This window comes from Calliopsis andreniformis, unplaced genomic scaffold, assembly GCF_051401765.1.
Source record: "Calliopsis andreniformis isolate RMS-2024a unplaced genomic scaffold, iyCalAndr_principal scaffold0048, whole genome shotgun sequence".
NCBI lineage: Eukaryota > Metazoa > Arthropoda > Insecta > Hymenoptera > Andrenidae > Calliopsis > Calliopsis andreniformis.
This window is the reverse complement of record NW_027480457.1, coordinates 3,283,596-3,308,670: the sequence shown is the minus strand read 5'-3', so window position 1 is coordinate 3,308,670 and position 25,075 is coordinate 3,283,596. Positions and strand designations below refer to the sequence as shown.

At 32.7% G+C, this 25,075-nt stretch overlaps 1 protein-coding gene and 1 long non-coding RNA gene across 8 annotated transcripts in view; one reads left to right on the top strand and one right to left on the bottom strand.

Annotated features, from left to right (window-relative positions):
• Positions 1-25,075, bottom strand: part of Cher (filamin A protein cher) — a 206,614-nt gene that overhangs the window by 18,637 nt on the left and 162,902 nt on the right. For 6 of the 7 annotated variants that reach the window (XM_076391756.1, XM_076391755.1, XM_076391757.1 and 3 more), the window contains one exon: positions 7,690-7,830. In XM_076391756.1, coding sequence (XP_076247871.1) covers positions 7,690-7,830 — 141 coding nt within the window. Of the gene's footprint in view, positions 1-7,689; positions 7,831-12,178; positions 12,306-25,075 lie in introns of those variants that run through there. The other variant, XM_076391758.1, reaches the window with a different exon arrangement.
• On the top strand, positions 20,065-22,350 carry LOC143187540 (uncharacterized). Its single transcript, XR_013003219.1, has 3 exons — positions 20,065-20,270; positions 21,260-21,527; positions 21,619-22,350. It is a non-coding gene; the product is annotated as an uncharacterized LOC143187540 (long non-coding RNA).

The window sequence follows — 25,075 nt, the reverse complement described above, 5'->3', positions numbered from 1 at the left end:
ACCATAGTAAAAAAAATAAAAAGCAATGTTTTCGTAGATCCTACGGATTGTACGTTATTTTACTGTGTATTAAAACATTGAAAACTCTACAAGAATATTTATTTCACAATGAATGAACAAAAATTGGACGTATTAGTTGCTGTAATCGGTAAAAAGTATGGAAACATTGATTTTTATTTTTTTAATTACGACGGACCAAAGCAAAAAACGTTTAAATGAATTGAGATTAATAATATGACTATAGTAATATGAGCAATTACTATCGGTAAAACTCACCCATTCGGAGAAGAATTCACCTGCTGCCTGAACACTTGCTCCATTGGGTCACTGTGCCAATCCCGATCACTGAGGGATGATGCCCAGGTAGCGTTGATCGCAGGTACAACAGCACGAGAAACCACTTTGCATTTACAATACTTCGCGGTCACTAACACTGATCACTTCACTAAACGAGCACTTAACCTTTTAATGACCGACAACCGATTACTTTGAAACATTCTGCTGCATTCCGTAAATAAAAACAAGATGTTACACACTTCAGCGGCGAAATTACGATCGATACTAACGATTTTTTCCGAAGTTTCTTTCCTTGTGCCCTCGCATCCCTCCAGCACGACTTCTCAGGGTGTAGCTTCGTCAAAATACTCGAATTTGATTTGCTAGCTGACACCAACAAGGTTGGATCTTCCTCGGTTACTTTTTTTAGTGGAGGTGGTAGTCTCTCCTTCGAGTCGAAAAAGTCACAAGCAAATTCATGGGGAAAAGCAAAGGCATATCGGATTAGCATAGGAGACCGTAACGAGTGTCTCGCAGATGTGGCCGTTTATGATCACAGGTATTGCCTTGCCTAGTTCGAAGGAGCCATCCGTACCCGAGACCGAAGGCCGCGAGGGTTGCGTCGCGCTTACCATGGAAGACCTTTCGATGCATTCGGACGGATGAAATATGGAATTGCCCGTTGTTAAAAAGCGAGTTGGGGAAACTCTTTTGCCCTTAAACATTTGGTCAACGAATGTCTGGCAGAGACTAATTCGTCACTACATCGGGGGTTAAATACATCAATTGTATTCGAATCCCTTTAACTATTTCGATGTCTGCGTCTTGCGACCGAGCCTTGCTTTTTATTACGCTGCACATGTAGTGACCGTACATTTATTCTTATTGTTTGCCCTGCTATCTTTCAAAATATTTTTATGAAACAAAATCGAAAAAATAAACAGATATTCGTTGAAATATTCCGAAGGAAAAAAAGTATTGCCATTGTATTGAATTTAATTTCCAAGTGGTTTATAAAGAAGGTCCTGAGTTTACATGTACCTAAATGCATTTACGTGTATGTAAAAGATCCGTCAAATCTTTAATACATGGGTAAGCCTCCCCTATAGGTCGAAAAGGTTTACGAAAATTGGGGAAGAGAGAAACAAACATCGGATGATCACTGTGTGTGTGCCGTAATAAAATGCATGCAAGAATGAGAATACAATTGCCGTATTTTCTCCTCATCGACGAGTTTGTCTGTCTATCCGAGACATCCGTTGACCAAATGTTTAACGTTCAGAAGCTTTCCCCAACTGGCGTTTTAACAACGGGCAATTCCATATTTCATCCGTCCGAATGCATTAAAAGGACTTCCATGGTAAACGCGACGCGACCCTTGCAGTCTCCAGTCTCGGGTATCGATGGCTCCTACGAACTTGCTGGGCAATACCTGTGATCATAAACGGCCACATCTGCGAGACACTCGTTACGGCCTTCGTTTTTCCCCATGAATTTCCTTGTGACTTTTTCGACCCGAAGAAGAGACTACCACCTCCACTAAAAAAAGTAACCGAAGAAGATCCAACCTCGTTGGTGTCAACTAACAAATCAAATTCGACTATTTCGACGAAGCTACACCCCGAGAAGTCGCGCTGGAGGGATACGAGGGCACGAGGAAAGAGACTTCGGAAAAAATCGTTAGTATCGATCGTAATTTCGTCGCTGAAGTGTGTAACATCTTGTTTTTATTTATGGAATCCCGCAGAAGGTTTCAAAATAGTCGATTGTCGTTTAAAAGGTCATTAAAAGGTCAAGTGCTCGGTTAGTGAAGTGATTATTGTTAGTGACCGCATAATGTTGTAAATGCAAGGTGTCTTTTTGTGGTCTTGGATACCTGCGATCAGCGCTACCTGGCCATCATCCCCCAATGATCGGGATCGGCACAACGACCTAATGGAGCAAGTGTTCAAGCAGCAGGTGAATTCCTCTCCGAATGGGTGAGTTTTACCGATAGTAATTACTCGTATTACTAGAGTCATATTATCAATCTCAATTTATTTAAACATGTTTTTCCTTGGTCCGTCATAACTAAAAAAATAAAAATCAATGTTTCCGTACTTTTTACCGATTACAGCAACTAATACTTCCAATTTTCGTTCATTCATTATGAAATAAGTATTATTGTACAGTTTTCAATGTTTTGATACACAGTAAAATAACGTACAATCCGTAGGAACTACAAAAACATTGCTTTTTATTTTTTTACTATAGCATTACTTTATTAAATCGGCATTTTGAAACTCTTTTTCCTCGTTTTTTATGTTTTACAACTTTGTTAATTATTTTAAAAATCTGGAAAAATTCTAAAATATTTGTCGCGATAGCTAACATGTTGCAGCATTTTTTGTTATAATTTTTCCACAAATAGTTTTAGCAAAATTGGTCAGTATCCTTCTTGTCTCTCGTTTTTTATGTTTTACAATTTTGTTAATTAATTTAAAAATCTGAGAAAATTCCACAACATTTGTTGCGATAGCTAAGGTGTTCCTAATTTTTTTCATAATTTTTTGTCCAATAGTTTATGAGAAATCTACACTAACATTGTCTTTTATTTTTCTACAACTTGGCTAATAATTTAAAAATCTGAAAAAATTCCACAATATGTGTCGCGATAGTTAGCGTGTCCCTAATTTTTTTCATAATTTTCCATCCAATACTTTAGGAGGAATTTGGCAATAACGTGTAAAAGTCTTCAGTTACTTGTACAAGCCTCGAGCACGGTGAGTAGCAGACGCTCCGCGTAGCTTGTGACCTGTCGCTGGTCGGCCGAGCGCTCGCTATTCGTGCTCTCTGATTGGTCGATGTTTTTCGTTAATAACTCGTTAACAAAGCTTCAGAGAACATTTTTGCAAAGGAAAAGGGTGTTTAGAATCACCCCAGGAATCTCCCCTTTTCGGCTCCGCCACCTTATGTGGGACACCCTGTATACGGTGGGAAGTAGCCTTTGTTGCACAGTTTGTGAAACAGAACATTTCTATTATTATCATAAATCGGACATTGCCATAATACATGGTTAAGATCCTGCACCAAACAACCACACAGGCAACTCGTTCCGCTAAGTGTTCAATCTTATTCTTGTCTATCCGTTTTCACAAATGTTCTAAATTACCAAAAAATACCGTTTTATTTGATCTGAAGACATAGACGTTTTCTTTGTCTAGTAAGACACATAAATTTCTAATATAGGCGAGACCAGGGATAAACGTAACAATTTGAGTTTTTGACTCTATAACTTTTGTTTCACAGAATTTTTAAAAAGGTCGTACTCGGCAGTAAACCTACATTATTAAACAACATAATTAAATAAAAAAACTAACAATACAGGGTGTTCCAGGATTTCCCGCCAAACTGTAAGTGCTTAATTTAGGGGCCAAAAGAAGAAAAAAATGTTATATAAAGTTTGCGAATTAACGCTTTGTTACAGAGATATAATCAAAAATAGATACTTAATATTTTACTGACAAGTTTCAGTATTTCAGGCATTCCTTTTCTTTGCACGAGCCTGTTTCACAATTGAAATGGGTCTGATAATCATAGATGTCGATGCAAACAGCAGTCTTAGGACAATATCGATGTTCAGAAAGAATTTTAAGATATTCGACGATTATACGTAGAGTATCCGGTGTGTTTCAAGTCAATTATGTGTATCAAGAAGTACTATGCGAAGAACATTACGAGCTGATGAAACATTACCATACCATTACACATCTGTGCAAGAATTAATTTCAAGTGATTACCAGAAACGAGTTGAATTTTGTGAATGGTATATGAATTCAGTAGCAAGAGATAACGTTTTTTCGTCAAGAATAATATAGACAGACGAAGCAAGTTTTACAAGACGAGGCATAATGAATACTCACAATAATCACATATGAGCTCGTAATAATCTATACGCGGTCAGACAAAGAAATTTTCTATATAATGCAACAATTTTTGAAAATGTACCGCTAGCGCTACGTTTGAATGGCTGGATGCAATTAGATGGTTGTCCATCACATTATGGAAGACAGGTAAGAAATTGGTTGAATATAAAGTACCCTGAAAGATGAATAGGTCGTGGCAAATCGGTTCCGTGGCCCCCAAGGTCACCAGATCTTACACCGCTCGATTTTTATCTATGGGGTACTTTGAAACAAAAGGTTTACTCAACGGAAGTGACATTATAAGAAAATCTTGTGCAGCGTAATAAAAATGCAGTTATTGAAATGCAACAATGAACAGAGCAATAAATACAGTTTTTCATCTGTCAAACTTGCATCCGAGCAGAAGGACATCATTTTGAAATGAGAATTTAAAGACAGCGCGTAATTATTTTTCATTATTTGTTTATATCTCTGTAACAAAGCGTTAATTCGCAAACTCCATATAATATTTTTCTTTCTTTTGGCCTTTAGATTAAACACTCTCAGTTGGGCAAGAAAATCCCGGGACACCCTATGTATTACACCAATTCTTTTAAATATGCTCTTTTTTAAAGTATGTCATTTGTTACTTTTGACCTTATATCATAATAACTTTTATACTTATCTGTAAGTTCAGTATCTATTAAATAAAATACAAAACAATTTAAAGGACTTTATGAAATCAAATCCAAAGGAATACGTTATTGAAACAGAATCTACAAACTTACTTTTAATATATTATTTCAATAAAACGTTAAAATACGAAAAACCGCGTATTATCATATATTGCCAAAAACTAAGGTGCAGGGAGGATGGAAATGACATACAAAGATGGAAGCAGATTAGTATTTGCTTGATAACGTTTGTTACATTGGTCCCGTGTTTCGTTTGTAGCTGATCTCCTCTATTTGAAATTTAGACTTAATGTAGGCCAACCGATGAGTTCTGTTTCAAAATCATTTCAAAATTCTATAGTCCCCTTAGCTTTGTGTATTGAAGCGTCGTTTTGTGGAAAGACAGAATCGTTAGGAATATCCATTTTCTCTATCAATTTTTTTTAAACTATCATTTATGAAAACGGTTAAAGCTGCGGTTACAATGAATGCGTCTCCTGACAAACTGATGTTCCGACGAATATGTCTAAACTTGTTTCCCTCACACGCTAAATAGTTCCAAACATATTCGTCAGAACATCAGTTCGTCAGAAAACGCATCCACTGCAACCGTAACCTAATGTTAATACATCAACGAGTATTAGAAATTTTGTCAAATATCACCGAATGTTCCACTCGGGACCCTATTTACGGAGAAGAACACATTTGTCTCCTATGTAATACAAAATATCGCGATTTGTTTTTCTTCTTAAAGAAGAGCACTTTTGTACGATTTGTTTTACCAAATGTGCAAATAAGACGATGAAAATAGATTACTTCTCATGGCAAAGCCGAAATATCTTATTCGTAAGAATAAGTTTATAATTTAAAGAGTAACAAACTAATACGTGTGTATCTATGTAATAGATAAGTAGGTATTTTGGAGTTTCGAGATTGAACGTGGAATATTTGAATCAGAGTGATTGTTCAATAAATGTAAGATAATTAAATTGAAGTAACAAAGAGGCAAAAGAAGAGTGTTTAGGATAGAGTACGTGAAATTATAATATGAACGAAAGATACTCAATGGTTTGAATGAATATGATTGAACGTTTTCTGGGAATGTCTGTGGTTTGTACTTGACATGAATGAGAGGAAGAAAGGGTGAAAGGTACAAGAATATACTAACGTTAAAATATAGGGAATACTGGGTGCGTGAGAGAATCAATGAGTAAACATATGTAAAACATATGTGAAAAAATTGACTTTCTTGTTTACTTGTAATAAAACTACTATCTGTAATAAAACTACTATTGGTAAAATCAACGTCTTATTTTGTAACACCTTTAAATCATATATGTAGGATTCCTAAAATAAACTTTTCAATAATGAGAAAGAACTACTAAATTATAACCTTTTTTCCTATAATAGTTGAGTGTCCACTCAATTTTGCTCCTAACTGTATGCATTAATAAAGTGAAAATGTGACGTAGTCCAACATAATTAAAAATGTATGCTGAATTCTGGTTCTTGGAGTTGTGTACAGCACTCCAAAAATCTATCAAGAAGTTTACAATACATATATACAGGATGAGGAAACTAAAACAGGTTTCGCTTGATCTTTTTGTTGTCAATAGTAAGCAAGATACTGAGGTAACCTGTTTTATTTGCCTCATCCTCTATATATATGTATGTATTATTGAAACTTGCTTAGTTTCAACCAAGGTTCGTCTGATCTTGTTGTCGTCAACAGCTTCAAGCAAATTCCAATAATTATTTTTATTATAAATCTAGACCTATCTGTGTGACATTTCCATCGTCTGCGTTGCCATTAAGCATACTCAAGAACATGAGAATATACAAGAGATCGGTCAAGATCACGCAAGACAGGATTTCGAAAAGGACATACCTTACTAATTTGAGATCAAAATTTCGTGATTTGAATGACTCGATCAAGACTATTTGTTGTATTAATGGGATACCTAAAATTGTTACGAATTCCCAGAATTCAAAAAACGTAAATACAACTCGTTAGTTTAATATTAAAATATCAGGCACCTTAGAACCAAAATTCATACTCCACAGTGTAATTTAAAAAGCAATCTAAATTTATACGATGTTATAATTTTTGTAGCAACATAACTTCATTCTGATATTAATACAGCTGAGATTTGTTTTTTTGATACAACGTTTATCGTTGTGACAGATCAAGTGTAACTAGCAATTTCAACAAAGGTGGAGACGTTCTGAATACGATTAAAATTTCATTCCATAGTTCTTGTACTAGTGTTACGAATAATGGGTATCTTTTTGTAAAACTATTTTTTAATCATACTCCTGCTATCTTTCCAACAGTTTATTTGTCATGTCAATCCCCTCTGTCTTTATATTCTTACTACTCAAATTATAAGTAAAATTAAAATTAAAAAGTGATTGACTACACATTATGTCTTCCTCTAAATTAAGAAAATTTTGTTCGACAAGTTTTTTTTCTTTTGTCAACGATAAATGAGGCATTGAAATGGCTTACTTTAGTTGTCTAGAAAAGGGGAAAATTGAAGGGTTAATTCTAAACGTCGACATGTTCAAGAATAATGAAATTACGTTTAAGCCTTCGTTTGTTAGTTATACGAGTTTTGATACTGTTTTGTTTTTGCACAAGTGTATTTACATTTAGATAGTTACACATGTTTAGATTGATCAGCCTAATATTTAGTTGTACCCGTTGTCATTTATACAAATATGACCAAAATATATTACATTATTAAATTTGACTACACAAAAAACTAATATTTTTATGAATATTATTACGCTACAATTATTCGATATATTATTATTTTTAATTAAAATACATGATATAACCATATTGAGCGTACCTTGAACATGTTCGCCATTAAATTTCACTGAAAGTTCATGCTGTCCTTCTTCTCTTGGGTCGTATTTAATTGATACCGTACCGTCATGATTATCTTCAATTACTGGCTTATCTACATTTCCACTCGGCATCTTTACTTCCGCTGTAAAAACATAACAGTGGATTTAAATAATTTATATTGCTTAACGTAAGATTGTAGGTATGCATCTAAACGCTTCAGTTAAGATATAATGATGAAAACTGATTCATACCACAAAATGTATTTCAAATAAATGTGTTATAAGTTTTATGTACCCTTCACTACAGCTCAATACATATACCTAGACGTACACAATAGCTCATTCTAAACTATTCTAAAATTAAAAAATAAGAAAGGGCAATATCATTTATTTTATTAGTAATAATAATATAGCATATGCATATTAGTAAATAAATAGCTATGTATAGTTAATTAAACGCGTGAAAAATGATGTGTATTTAAAACAAATTATTTTCATTTCGCCGGCTCAATAATATTAAATTATTTATATTATTCGATAAATAGATTAACATTGTAGGTCATTAATTTTCTAAGTTTATATAGAGTGTCCGAGAACTGGAGGTATAAACAGAAACGTGGTGATTCTATATAAAAAAGTAACTCGAAAATGTAGAATAAAACTATTTAGTATTACACTTCGTTGGTAACAAAATTGAATTTTAATTTTAAGCGAACACATTAAACGGAAATGTATATGTAGATACGTATAGTTTTAGGCGCCTGTTGAATTTTTGGTTTAAAGTTGCATATACTTCAGTACATGCGTACTCGGTTAAAATTCAAAATCATTTTTGTAGGAAATGAATTACGATATCAAAACATTTTATTATGTATTTTCTGTTTATTTTTTTTTATGTTGTTTTATTCGTAATAAAGGAAAAATATATTTAATTGCATATTACATTCCTATACAAGGTTGAATTAACCAAATCATAAACTTTATTTATACTATTCATAACGTTTATTACATAATCTGCTTTAAACAAAGTAATGTCTGATTTTAATGGCACAAGAATATTTGGACAATCCGTAATGTACTAATTGTAAGTTACATGAACATGCAAATGTTTACTTTCAGGAATATTTACAAATAGTCTGTGTATGCAATATCAAATTTCAGAAAACCAGTCCAGTTTAAAAATTCTAATTATAAATCTACTGGAAACAATGAGACGTAGATGTAATAGTTCCAAGCAAGAAGATAATCATATACAGGAATTGGTATGAGCCTTAATGTAGATAAAAGTGAACACATTATTAGAAAATACAAATGTGAGCACCACGTAGCGTCTGTACTACAAGAAGGCTATCCAACAGTTTTTGTAATTAAAATTACCTGTAGAATTCCTAGTAAATATTCGGAAAATAGTGTTCCACAAACAATACCTACGTAAAGTATTGCAAAGAAATATGTAGTTACACGTATCAGCCACGTATCAACTACAATTATAGAAAGAAAAGATTAAATATTGCTTAAGAATTTATTTTGAACGGAAATATAGAATGGAATGATATTATTTTTAGTGTTGTAAAATAAATTCAACATTTTTCAGCCTGATAGAAGAAGAATTTGAAGATAAAAATACAAAGCCGAGTATAAAGTACGAATTGCAGCATATGAAACTGACGAACTAAATTTTGTCAATAATATAATGAACAAAAATATATATTGCAATATTTTGGAACATAATTTACTTACAAGGGTAACGGAAATAGGGATTCAACACACGTTTATATATTGCGAACACCGCAATCTTAAACATGAGGTGTGAGGTAATAATTACCGCATATAGATAAAGTTTAAAAATATTTACTGTGCAATTATTAAATTTAGGGGAAACTAGAGACAAACGTAACAATTTGTGTTTTTGATTCTGTAACTTCGAAGTTTCATACAATCTTTAAAAAGATCGTACACGGCAGTGAACCTATATTATTATTAAACAACATAATCAAATAAAAGAACTAGCAATGTATTATACCAATTATTTTAAATAAGCCTTTTTTAAATTATAGCATTTGCTACTCTTGTCCCTACATCATAACAATTTTATACCTCTCTATAAGTTCAGTATCTATTAAATATAGTACAAAAAAATCAGAGGACTTTATGAAGCCAAAACCAAAGGCATACATAACTGATATAGAACCTACAAGTTTGCTTTTAATATACTATTTCAATAAAACGTTAAAATACGAAGAATCACTTATTATCACATGTTGCCAAAAACTAAGGTGCAGAAGCAATGAAAATGATATTTAAAGATGGAAGCAGAAGCTTATTGGTCGATGAGTATTTGCTTGATAACATTTGTTACATTCATCTCGTGTTACGTTTATGCCTGGTTTCCTCTACTAGTAGAAGAAGCGCAGTGAATTTTAAATACTGTTGGTAATATGGATATCGAAGTATCTAAAGGTGCGGCTACACTGAGACAACAACAAGCAACGTTTCCAACCAGTTGTAACTTAAGGAAACTTTTTGTTCGCACTGCAACAACACAATCCAAGGAACGTGTGGATTTTGTAGGGTACGTTTGATGAAATCGGGCGACAAAACATACGACTGAAGAAAAATTTATTTGTATTGTGAATAGAAACAAGCAACAAGCGGCGACATTGTCACTCGTAACAGAAACATGAGGAAATTACTGGAATAAGAGACAATGTTTTTAAGAAAGCTTCGGTGGAGCCGCATCTTAAAAACCTATTACTGTTCTCTGCTTTTTAATACTGCAAGTAATACAGGTTAATGATTTACATTCATGGACGAATTGTTTTTGACATTTCCAACTCAATTTATAGAGAAACAAAGAAAAGTTACATGCCAAACTATTTTCAGAAAGCATTCAGTATTTGCAAGCACGTTTAAACTATGTCCAAATTTTTACTCCTCATTGGCATGTTAATTTTATGGTTTCAATTCAATTTTGCAATTATTCCGAGGATAGAATATACAATATGAAATTTCAAGTTTTAATATCATGTTGGTAACTCGAAACTCTGAAGATGAATGTAATTTGGAGTACTATATTGCTGTTGTTACTGCTTTTAGTATTTTTCTGTTACCAACCACAAAAAAAACGAACTTCTAATGGAGGCCAAAAGCTCGCGAAGTCTTCGATAATTTCAAGTTTCTCTTACAAAAGCAAACTTGAAGCAGTACAGGATAAAAAGAAATTGAGAACAGTAAAAAGTAGGTGAAAACCGAGCACAGAGAGCAGGAAAAGACAAAAATATAACATCAAGGAAAAGAGACAGGAAAAATGTCTCAGATAAAGAATCCTCAGATGAAACACTAATTATGATACCGCTACTCCAAATTAATTGTATCTTAAAGAAATCGTTACTTTATGTCATTTTTTAGTTAAATTAAAATTTCAGATACTTTTTGTTTTTTATTGTTAGTGAGAGTTTGAAATGTAAATTTATTAGTTTCCCTATGTATCATACAATTTTATTTGTTTGTATCCACTGCATTAATTTCTTCCACTTGCTCTGTAATATATTGCTAAGTATTAGCAGTATAAACTCTACTCAATGTTTAGAAAACGTCATTTGTAAAGATAAATATACATAACCGCGTATTAAATCTTTGTATTTAGTCTTTGCTTATGAAAATGAATGCAAAGCTATCGTTAAAAATCAGACATTCTTTCTCCCAGATTATGTAATAACTTCTATGAGTAGTCTACGGATATTTATATAGTGATACGAAATTTAAACGTGTATGGGGGACTCCCCTAGAGCCGAACGGCACCTAATGCCAGATATTAGCTACATCTTTAAAAAATGAAATGCGACGAACTGATCCAACTGCAAAAGTAAGCAGGAGATTCGTCTCTATCGCCTTCGCAATTTGTCAACCTCGTCACGTTTCACTTTTTAAAGATATAACTAATGTCCGATTTTAAATGCCGTCCTACTCTAAGGGAACTTCTCCTAAAGTTGGATCTACACTACATGTTATGTACCAAAGTTATATAACTATATATATATTATATAACGTTATATTATACAACTATGTATTAAAAAAGGTAGAAACTGCACATAAAGTGCAAAAGTATATAAAATATCTAATGAAGCAAAGCTCTATTTAGGTTCTATTACTGTAATTATGCTTGTAAAAATGTAAATTTGCATAAATATTTTTTCCCGGTTTATGAATGATATAAATCAAGTTTACACTTTCATTAATTAAGTATTTCGTAGTACTGTAATATAACAATCAAATATTTTTTTTATCATAGTTGCAGTGCGGCAAAATAAAAATTGTATAGTGTTAAAATATTAAAGTTACTCACTATAGAATCATCAGGTTTCCACTTGTGTCATCGATTTTCGAACACACTATATATTACAATATTTCAACGAATCATTGCAATTAGTATTTGAAACAAATAACGTAATTTAAAATAATGGCTAGATATAACTTCCAGAACATTGAAACCTTTTCTCGTTTGCACGTAGTAAAGACTTTGAAAAATTAATGGTGCAAAATCAAGTCCCGGTGGCGGTTCCTCGTTCTCTGGATCGATCTTCATGTAACAGACCGGTCCACGTTCAGCGTAATCGTACTGACTGCATGTAATACTCTTCAATCCTTGTCTGTAGAAGGTTGATACCTCCTGCCACGTAGTTTCGATCTCGTCTTCCTCCCAAACCATTTTCAATCTTTCAACTTGGCCGATTCACTGATATCAACATAGTATGCGCTTGTTGATAGAGCTACTCGGATAGATTTTACTTTATTTTTGGCGGCAGTGTAATTTCAAACGATTTAGCTTATCCAAACTTCCGTCTTTTGACGAGTTTTATTGATTAGAAAAGATCGATTAACCCTCGGCATACCAAGATAAAATCACTCAAAATTCCAATGCTGATTTTGAAAAAACTCAATTCAAGAAATTGAAATCAATAGATATATAAAATGAGTTTGAAAGTTTGTAAATTAAAAACTTGAAGAGTTGGAAATTTAAGAGCTGAAGAATTTGAAAATTTAAATTCAACCATGCACTGGAAATGGTATTGAGGTCCTTAAGTGACCCCTCACACTTGGTATGCTAAGAGCTAAGTGGTAATACTTTTTCATCACATGGTCACTACCATCGGTTATATATATCACACACTGATTTTCTTTCAATGAATACACTAAATATAAATTATTTTTAAATCATATTCCAGATATGAAAAGACTATTTCTGCAAAAATTGTTTGAACTTAAGGGAAATCTAGAAGAAATATGAAACTTTGGTGAGATATGTATTTGTTAATATACGCCGACGACTTTATCTGAATAGTAGAGATGAATCGAGAATTATAGAAAATGCTCAAGAAACTGAACATATATTTAAAGAAGAAAGACCTAGTACTACCTGCAGAATTGTCGAAGGTTCTAGTATTCGAGAATGGAAGAAAATAGAAAACGAAAGAATAGATATAAAGATTATAAAGTTTAGGAACGAAACTTTGCGCCGAAACTATTAATTATTGAAACATTGCGGTCGATATATCTTTACAACTGTCATGAGTGCCGAAGGAACTTCAACAAAGGACAGATTTTTTGAGTCGATGTCAAGGACTTTCGGAACAAACACCATGTTGTCTTTCAAAGAATGGTCTAAATTAATATGCTCACTAGTCAAGATAAGTAATAGAAAAATATTCTTACACAGATGTCGTTCTAATAATATTATACCAAAGTTTATTCAAAATATTGCTAGTAAAAGCTTCAGTACTTTCAGCACGTCTGTTCATTCTGTTAACAAATTGTTGAATTTAAAAAACATGACTAATGAAGAAGCTACTAAATATTGTTATTAAAGACACACACATTTCATATTTGTCAATTCTAAGAAAGCCTTTGCAATTAAAAGAAGAGGACCAAAAACTTTACGCCGAAACCATTAACTATTAAAACGAAAGAATAGAAATAGAAGGGAGGAAGAGACAGGAACAGTGACAACATTTAAATATTTAAGAAACATTTCCGAATAAAAGAAGAATCAGGAAAACACGTTACAGAAACAATAAAACGTCCAATAATGGCGATGAGACAAATTTAGTGATTAGGACAAAAAAAATTTTAAAAGAATTTTAAGAAAATATTACTTTTTAACAGTTTATAATAGATAAGATAGACGATATACCTACAGTTTAACTAACACCCTAATCTGCTTACTAATCGAAGAAATAAAAACAGAAAAATTGAGAGGTGATGCAGGGAAAGACCCAGTGAAATTGCGAAAAATAAAACAAAGAAAGCAAAAATATAGAAAATAATGGAACATATAGATAATAAACGCGAAGAAAAAAGAATTAGATAGAAGAGGGAAAGAATTCTGTGCTCCATGTAGAAGAAGAGACACAGATATGCAGGAAGTACAAAGATAAAGGCAATACGGATTAACATTAACAGAAGAGAATTAGCATAGATAAAGGGAAACGAATACATACAGGAAAAATACGACAGGCTAAGCAATGTGATATTTAACTAAAGATACGACACGACAAAAGAAAGTATGAGAAAAAACCAGAAAAAGAAAAAACGGGAAAGTAACAACGAAAAATTAAGAACATTAGAGTACTCAATAGAAGAATGTAATGAATACAAAGAAAAGAAACTAACAGATATTTGTTAAGACATAAATAATAAAATGAAATAAATGTTAGACGCGAAAAAAAAGGGAGAAAAGCAAAGACATGAGCGAATGTGCAGAAATTAGTGGTCAAATAAAATATGAAATAAACATAGATATTGTTTCATATCGTATGTTACTCTACGCAAGAATTATAATATTGGTATTAGATATCTACGCCATACATATCTACCCTCTTTTCTGAGCTCGAATTTTTATTACAACTAACACTAGTTAAACATATTCAAGTATTAAATGAAAGACAATCAATTAATTTTCTTAACGTATAAAAATTATTCTTGATACATGAACAAATTTCAAAATATGAATAACAGGGTTTTAAAAAAGTATTTGAAGAATTAAATAAGAATGAGACTAGTCAGATTTTTTTATATGAGCGAGGCAACATACAAGTAAGTTCTTTGTTAAACTGGTTAAAGAAAAAACGTGAAAAATTTTTGTTAAAGTAAAAAGATGCCAGTAAGTTTTGATTAATGGAGCTTCAAACTGGATGATTGAGGCTTATTTTCGAGAGTTTGGCTAAGAAAAACTGAGACGAGATTCATTTTATAAATAGAAAAAAGTTGAAAGAGAAATGTAGCCTCATAAAATTTCCAAGAATAACTTTTTCGACGCCCCACATTTCGACAGAAGGTGATACTAATCGTTTTCTATTTTCATATTACGCGCACATATAATACAAATCCTTCACTAGATTATTTACATTGAATTACTATTGATTAAACGTCTACTTTTCTCAAATTCTATAGTATCATCACATATTAACACAGAACACTGTTATCACAGAACATGAGCAGGACAAGAGTTAAGTGTGTTGATAGAATTAGTTATTAAATGTATTAAAATGAATAAATTCGAAAAAAGTTTATGTACTTATTAAGATAAGATATCAGAATATTCTTGGGCATGATAATAGTAGAAGTACATTCCATTAACCCCTATCATACCAATATGGAATTGAAAACCGAAATCAAAAACAAGATCATAAAATACTTCAAACATTTCAAAATTACAAATTCGAGCGTTTGAGAATTTTAAAAGTTTGAAAGTTTAACATTAAAAATGTGTATCTTAAGTATTCGATAGTTAAGGATTTAGAATTTGTAGTTTTAAATAGTTGAGTTTAAAATTTGAACATTTAAGGAATTGAAGATTTATATCAATTAAAAAATTATGTTAAAGATTTAGATTAATCAAAAATTGAAAACTTTTCGTGTTGGAGAACTAGCATTGGGGAACTTGAGTGACCCCACCTTGCTACGCTAAGGGTTAATTGTCCCGTAATAACACTAGTAGTTTAGTATTTTTGACTAAAATATCGTAATATTAATAATATGGCACGGACGAGAGTGTAAAAGAAAAAACTACACTGTGATAAGTAAGAATTTGTTCGAATCTTAACACAAAAACAAGCTACAGGAAGAATTCTCCAGATTTGTTTTAGAAATCAAGCAATGAAATTCATCATGTTGACAAGTATACCTGCTCTTTGTAACATTGTATTAGAATGAACTCATCTTGGAGAAGATAGAGATGCTATTCCTCAGCTATCATAGGTTAGATTGTACGAAGTCGGCGAAAGAGAATTGAATACAAGCACAGTAAGCAAAAATACTCTTAGCATTTGTGAAATTCCCTATTAAGGTTCTTTGAAAGCTTTTATATGTTACTGGAAATGAAACAGAACGGTCTTTCTAGTAGTGATAGATGCTGAAAGTATAGATATACATCGCGAAATAAGAGAGACCGACCGACCGAACAAGTTACACCGTAAGAAATTCCCTTTGGGCTTCTTCTCTACGAATCGTTGAAGCAACAAAATTACTGCCAACACGAAAGGGTGCTGCTTCTCCAGACTACTCCAGTTGAATTGCTGCGTCAATCGACTTCTCGAAGGTACATCTCTAGCACGACTGACGATCAAGCGGCCAAGGGAATCACTAGTGGGCGAATGATGCCAGCCCGGGAGACCTTTTTTCCAGAGCACCTACCGTCAGACTATATATCACCCGTACTCGCCGTGTGTCTTGCTACATCTATCGCATCGGACTACACGTACGAAAATTTCAGGTCGTCGTACAGAGTAACGGTCAGCTACTGAAAACCGCTTTATAATTTTAACTGCTATTGGTCCATAATCTCATTAAGTTACAACCAACACCTTGCAATGTCATTGCTCGCCAAATTTTAATCGACCGTACTAAATCTTTAACAACTGCTTTTGCATATTTCGCAGAAAATTCTCCATCAACCTACCGTTGGACGTGTTTGTCTGTCAGAATGCATTAGATTAAATTCATTTAATCGTCACCGTACTGTTTGAATGCTAACTTGCATCCACCCATCATTGTAAACTTGCCCAATAATTTTCGATTTTGACGAATTATTGTTTAATGTTATTTAATATTTAATTATTGTCAATCTCTATTTGAAATAAATCGTATACACTGTTTATACACACTGTTTTCGAAAAATTTAGTTATTTAGGAATGGCCGAAAACAACTATCCCTCAAACAAGCATTTGTTTAGTTCTTGCCATTACATGTGTACATATGCTAAAATGTAATTAAAATTCTGTTACTAAAAGATGAGAATGGATTTGCTAACTTCCATTTAGAAACATTCTTCATATTTAAAAAATGAAGTATTCCTAAAGCTTCCTGCAATGATTGTATTCATAACTTTTTACTTTTATTCGAATTAATTCCGATAAAAAATAGGATAAAAATTAAGCTTCCGCCATTACATTAGGTGACACCAATCAATAAAAGAATTAGAAAAGAGTATAACATAATTATCTTGATGCTTTCATTTGGTTAGATTTTCTGGAAGATGAAGGATGAACAACGAATAACAAATAATTGATCAAATAATTAACAAATAACAATTTTAGTTAACAATGTATTAAAAGCCACGTATTTGGACTACAACCAAAGACCTGCGTGAGTTACTCATTTCTGTCCCTAGTAGTTTAAGCACCAGCTTCATGAAGTAATACGTAAGCGTGTTTTTATCTTGAACTTTTAACAATCTATCTGCATAAGACCTGGTTTTCTAATGCTGAATATCGAGATATCACAATATTTCTTATCCGCTTATTTGGAATCTTCGGATATTGTCTATCCAAATATCTGAATCCTAAAACCTTAGTATTTTAAAACACACGACAAAACAGTGGACTTACCACTCTCATATCTGCGATTCTAAAACAAAATGATTTAAGATACACGCTTTTCTTCTCGAGATTTGATTTGAGAATGAGAACCCTCATTTTTAAGTGAAAAAAATTCTTTGAATCCCCTTTCTTTTACTTGAAAGTATAAATTTTACATTTAAGATTTCAATTAAGGTCTTAACTCGAACTTTTTGAAAATGTAGCATAGGCCGTTTCGTCTTATAATCATAGATATAACTATAAGATTATAAGGCAAGATAGCATGCGTTGTCGTTTTAAATTTTAATTCTGTATTATAGACTTACATTTTATTACATCTTGTTTTAATTGAAGCATAAAAGTAAATTTGTCTTAAAATATAATTTATGTTGCTTTGACGTATAGCCACAAAAATCTGATCCCAATAAATCAAATAGGTATCAACCAAATAGGTTCTACGATATTTTGATTTGCGTTATGCATCTAAATATTATTTCCTTGTAAAGTTTCCACCAATTGCATTCGTAAATTGCATTTCATTTTTGTATTCAATTTATTACGGATCCGTGATTTAATGCAGATGAATGACAAACACAGGAAAAAGATAATAATATTCATTAGCATAGAATGATAACTATGATGTTTTATCTAACGCGCTTTTAATAATTCAAGAGAATAGTATTAATAACTGACACTATATAAAACTTCGATCCAATTCGATGATATGCATATATAATTGCATAATTCAGTATTACATGCAACGAATTCGAAAATTCTTAAGATAGAAAGAAGAGGAATTTGGCACGGGACATCTTAGTTCCCCCACCGTCACTTTGCTGTTTTCATTTCGCACAGGAAGTCATCGAAGTCGGGTAGCCGAATCAGCTCACTCGCCACACGCATTAATAAGCACGTTGCCAAGGGTAATATGAACAACAAGAGAAATCGAGCTCATGTCGTTTGATTAATTGCGAATAACCCGAAATTCAATTTAAATCATGTTCTGTTGCATTATTTACGCCAATGTAAACTACTACACAGATATTAATGTAAAGGCGTTTAATTTGTTAATTTAAACACTCATAATCAGAATAATTTCTTTTTGAATGTCGATAAAGAATAAATTGTAGGTGCAAATTGCATGTACACATCATGCATATGTTTCGAAAGTGATACGGTTTAAAAAACGCAATTTTTTAGTTACGACAATAAAACAATTTGGTTAACATGTCTCTATTCATCGTATACATTTTATTAATATAGCTTCGAAATTGTAGAGTCTATGAATCTATTCAATAAACTCTTCAAGTATAAAACATCTATAAAGTATGTGAATAATGTCAAGACAATCATTCTTTAAAACAAATAAGTAAATAAGTCGGGTAAGATAACTTTTCTTAGATAATTTTATTCTTTTTATCAATATTATTTGATAGGGAAATCATTTTTTTTATACTTATAAATACTTTCTTGCTTTTGCTGCAAGATACATTAACTGTTCAAACGTTTAACGTAGTTGTTACTCAATCACAGTCATATAAATCGTATATATTTGCCTACAATGTACATCGTGTATGATGTAGGAGTAATAAATTTACTAATTTCATATCATTTATGCAATTTTAACTAAAAATTGATGATGCTTCATTTATATTTATGAAACGAAGTCTATACTGCTAAACTCAAAAATATAATTTAAAAATACCGTTAGTAATTGGCTCGTAGTTAGCATAATTTTTGTCAATGAATCTGAGCTAAGAATTTTTCCAATTTCAAATGTGAAATACTTTTAAAAGACGAAAAAAGGATTCCTTTTGTGAAAATGTGCTTATCAGAAGATATATAATTCTTTATACAGTCTTCTACAGAACAAGCAAACACTATTAGATTTTAAAATGAATTGTTAATAAACTGCAACGACTATTTTCTCACAAAAATAACATTAGTTTATAAACCAGTTGTTAACAATATTTCTCAATTATATTTTAGTTAGCCCAGTACTGTACTTTCTCGATTCATATAAACAAATGTGTACGATCTTATCATCAATTGAGTAGTGTTCTTAGAAAGTCTTTGGTAAGTACTTTATACCTACTATTCTCGTTCTATGCTTCGCTTATAAATTAATCAGATATCTTGCAGGTATGTCAAACACTATTACGTTATAGTGTTTTTCAATTTACTAACAATTATAATTAAACATTGCAACTGCTAATAGAACTACTAATTTTCACCAGAACAAAGTATTAATGTTTTCTTCATAGTAATATTCACGTTGCTAACATTCAAGTTTTGAGATTCTGGTCTTAATTTTTAGACCAACGACGAATCTGCACATCCGGAGCCACTTAATCATCCAATATTAATATCACTGTCTAATTTCCAACACAGCCGCTCACTTATGTGTCTTCCCCTCCTTTTTCCCCTTCTTTTCCACCTTCCACGCTAACCATATTTTTGGTAGGATGGTAGAACTAATATAGTACGAGGTATGCTACAAGCTTGTCATGTATAACGTTTCGTGCACCTTGTCTACACTTGAACACGTACAATATAAATGGCGAATAATTCTTACATGCATTTACATATCTTTGGTATATTATGAAGTTCAAAATATCTACCTAATATGGTGTTCAAAATTTTGTACACTACTTAAAAGCAGGAAATGTCTACTCTGTACTAAAACAAAATGATGAATCTCCTCAATCGCGATTGTGAAATGCATGAAGTAAGTCTGAACACTTTTCTTTTTCTTATGAGATTATTTGTCGATATCTACACGTAAAAAAAAACACGACATGTAAAAAAAATATGTAACAAATTTTATTCCATCGGCTTTCAATTTTTTTAAAAAATATGTAAAATGTATCTTGCACTATTTATAAGGTGTCTCCAAAGTTTTTTTAAATTACGTTTTTTTTTTCTTTTTTTCATTTATCTTTAACTCAGAAGGGAACGCTCCGAAATGTAAGTGTCCGATTTTGATGAAACTTGGCAGGATTGTAGAGTAGACCAAAATATTCGAAACATATTCTTTTGTGCTGGTATCCCCCCAAAGTTGGGGATAGAAAATATGTTTTGCCTTATATCTTAGAAACTATTTAACATAGGTGTAAAATATAAATTGGGTAATTATGTGCTTTTAAACAACGAATCAGCCTGTGTGAATAATTTTTTAAAATATCTATTTATTTAAAAAATATATTTAAAAACAACATATTTTTGTTGTTTTCGTTGACTAAATGTAAAAATTCACGACAAATTTGTAAAAATATGGATCAACATTTAATGAAGGAAAACAACAAAAATATGCTATTTTTTAATATATTTTTTAAACAAATTGCTATTTTCAAAAACTGTTTATACATATGGATTCATCGTTGAAAAATATGCAGCATCAACGTTCGTGTAACCGGGTTCTATGTAAGGAAAAAAATGTAAATATTACATATTAAGTCTAAATTTATTTTTTAACAATATATCTAAAATGACTGTTGATTTAGCAATCTTATCACCGTTAAAACAAAATATAAGACAGATTAGTTTTCGAGGCTGATAGGACAGTTTTTGGGCGTTTTCTGGCGAAACTTAGTGATTCGCATTCCTTTTATTTTTGTCACTGTTCCCAGATAAACAGCCTTTTCCGACCACTGGCAAGGTATTCTAAAAGGATAATACGTGTTACGAAATCTAATACATATTTACTTTTCAATTTAGAATCATTCCGTCCAAGGAGTGAAAGCGAAGCGTATGAGGTCAAAGAAGGTTTTCATATTTGTTAGAAGCCATCCTAAGAAATGGTGGAATAGATGTCATTCAAGGAGGGCTCCCTTTCTCTGCATTCTAGGAGAGATTCCCCGTCTAATGGAACATATCAATGGCTGATTTCGGAAATGGGGTGGTCAGTAGATAGTGACGAAGGAAATTAATAAATAGAATCGGCGCAGACTGACCGCAGCTGATGACAAACGTGGAAACCAAACAAGTGAGTCCTCAGAAAATATATCTAAAGGATATAGCAGTGAGTGCAAAAGGCCTTTTCTTCTCCATGATACTTTAACGGATTTGACTCGTAGCGGCGTGTCGCCAGTAATTCCCGCATAGTGTTCGCATGGTTAGACAATTCTGGCAGCATACGATGGTTGGCGACCACCTTGGATTTCTCGATTATCGCGGATCAAGAGATTATTTAGAGGAAGAGTGAGTGCTGAGAGCAGGTAATGGACCCGACACCGCATTTCTAAAGATTAAGAATATTATTCCTGGAGGATTTGGTTATGGAGTGGCAAAGGCCATTCCTTTTGGTAAAAAGATTGTGATGAACCTCACAGTATTTACCCCAAAACCATTGCTTGGGAACGTCTCTTAGATATTTCTCGAATGGTTTTTCCCAACAAATATGTTATAACTATATTTCTAACTATATTTCTTCACAGTCGGTATTATAGGTATAGTATAAGAGCTCGTAACGTTACAATTGTAAATATCCACTTTACATAAATTTATCGCAATTGACATCAATGCATCCGAAATACAGAACACTGGAAGAATATTTTCAATATTAAACGGTTATAAAAGGATTGAAAATAAAACTTCGCTCAACAGAAGATTTAGCACCTTACATACTATTTCAAGAAGTCTATCGGACAGAAACACATCCATTAGTACCATATTTAAGGTAGATGTTAAATCAGCAATTCATCAATAATAATTTCACCATTATGTACAGAGTGTAAAGAAAGTACGTGTATGTTATGAATATCAATGCAGGATTTTATAGCTCTGGATCGGTGATCATTAGTCATTCCTGTGTCATTTGTGTACGACATTCGTCAGTGCTCTAACTGCTTACTTGTTTTGTATTTTACTATGAAATCTGAACATATTGCAAATAAAATCAGTTTAAGAGCTAAATGAAACATCAACATTACTTTTCAAAATAATAGTTGAATTCTGACTCATGTTTCCTTTTATACTTTTTATCTCTGTGACGAATAGAGTACAATGTAATTTAAAAAAGTTGACCTTGAATTTCAAGGCGCAAAAAGGTGTTGTTTGAAGAAAATGCAGGAAAAGAAGAAAGTTCTGTCTCCAGTGGTACAGAAAGTCGAATATTTTGAGGAAGAAGAAGAAGAAAAACAAGATACCGTTAATGTTATACAACAGATGACGACTGAAGAATCAGATGAGGAAAAAGAGACAGCAAGTGAAATTGAAGGAGTGGTACAGGACGGTGCTGGTCCAGAGAAAATCGAGGGATGCCACCGAAGAAATATACAGATTTTGCCCTTCTAACTCAGCAGGAAGCAATTAGTGTCAATGATAATCGAAGATAGATTGAGGTTATAGAAAAAGAGAGGTGATTGTAAAGATATCTCGCAAAGACCAAGTTTACGATACAAACAATTGGAACCCGCTATTTTTGAGGACATACAATCCAGCGGACTTGTAATGATAATTAGTTTCAAGTCTAGACTAGGGGGCCCTAAAAGAACGCTGCATTGCTTGATGGTAATGGCAAACACGTTTCTAGGATCCCTCTAATAGACACTCGACGAGTAGAGATAGACGTATTATAAACCTGCGGAATTCTCAATGCTCGTTAGGCGCGATTAGTTAGACTCTCTACCCCTGTAAACCGTCACGCCCTTGGAGTCTTCCATGGCGGCCTCACCTTCACTCGTCAAGTTGAACGATAATAGTGAAACACTGAAGTGTTTGCATATCATGCTTCTGCTTATTTCTCGTATCAAAACATAAGAAAGCTTCCTGAGCGGCAAGAATTTTAGAATAAGATCAAAAAACGAAAATCAAAGTTAAGACAACACAATGTGAAGCCTCATGTATCTGGAATAATAAGTAAACTTTACTTATTAAAATTCAAAGTGTTGCTACAATATGTGCAAATGTTTAAAGTACCACCTTTCCTCCAAACTTGGAAACATGTACTTTAACAGCAATCATAGAAGTTAGTCAATAGGGAAGATGTTTCAGACAAAAGGATTGTATCAATAGATATGTCTTTAAAATTAAGAATAACGATGACTATAAAGCATGACTTGCTGTAAGAGGATGCAAACACAGAAGAAAAAGCGAGTTTAGATAAGTATTTAGTCCAGTGATGAGTACTGTTGCCATGATATTGTCAAACTGTTAATTTGTTCTAATTCAAAAAAGGTCCTTTGGCCCGTTTGTGTATTATCAAAATGTTAGGCGATTTAGAACAAAATGCAGCGATCTTAAACATAATCTGGTGTCTATGTGAGGATTTTATGATGTGATAATACTTGTACAAATCTGATTTCTACGATAGATCTTCACTAGCTAGTAAATTTTCAAAAGGTGACGGAGTATTAATTGCAGTAAAGGATTTTTATGATAGCTCTTGCATTTAAATAAATTTGAATAGTATTTAATATCTTTTTATGAAACAGCAATGGAGCTCTAAAACATCCATTTTTTACTTCCTGCCACTATCTCCTCATTCTTGATATACTCTTTACTTTAAATAAATAGTAGAAATCAGCAATCGCTTTAACAGTTGTAAGATTATAATAATTGGCGATTTTAATCTACCACACTTTAACTCGTCAAATTCTGCGACTTTACTGTTCCGCCGAGCCGTATCCGGCCTAGGATGGGCGTGCAGGATCCGGCCACTACGCGTCCCACGCCTTGATTTTTCCGTGGGCGTCAGGTATCTTGCGATACCGGCGTGGAACGCGTCTCCCGTTTTCCGAATCGCGGCCCTGGCTAACTCTTTACGCGGAGAGGGTCGAGGTTCTTTCAGGCGTAGGGTGAGGAACGTATCTAGGATCTCGGGTTCTTACGGCAAGAACGCCAATCAAAACACAGTTTAACTAGGATGACGAATTGACATCTTCTGTTCGAGTGCACAATTGTTACTTAGTGTCCCACGCCACATGAAAATTGTGTAACGAGAAGGAGAGGTAGTTTTGTAAGCTTCTTAACGCCGAGCCATTAGGATCCTTCTCCTGCGTAAGCTAGTTTTAAGCTTACATATTATATATTATATTTTCTATCTCTGGAAAGAGATATCGTCTAATATAAACTATATTTGTTATCTCCGTAAAGAGGTAAAATTGTAATAATGTATTTATATATTATATTTTCTATCTCTGGAAAGAGATATCGTCTAATATAAACTATATTTGTTATCTCTGTAAAGAGGTAAAATTGTAATAACGTATTTACACTATCTCCGAAAAGAGATATAATTAAATAAACTACCTGTACCCTTATACGGATGTACTTAAGTGACGACTGGTCTAACTTCTTCCTAATCACGAATACTTCGACGATCCCAAGGAAGGCAATAGTAGTTTAAACCTCATAGATTATCTTTTCTCCTTCCTGCTTGTGTACAGGTTTAAAGAAAATAATAATATCAAACAAATTATGTATTACTTTCATAGAAACCAGTCGCATACTTTCAATTTTTTAGAATATGTATTGCTTTGACACAAACCAACGGTTAATCCATTTACACTGTGACATGGCACCAGTGCATGT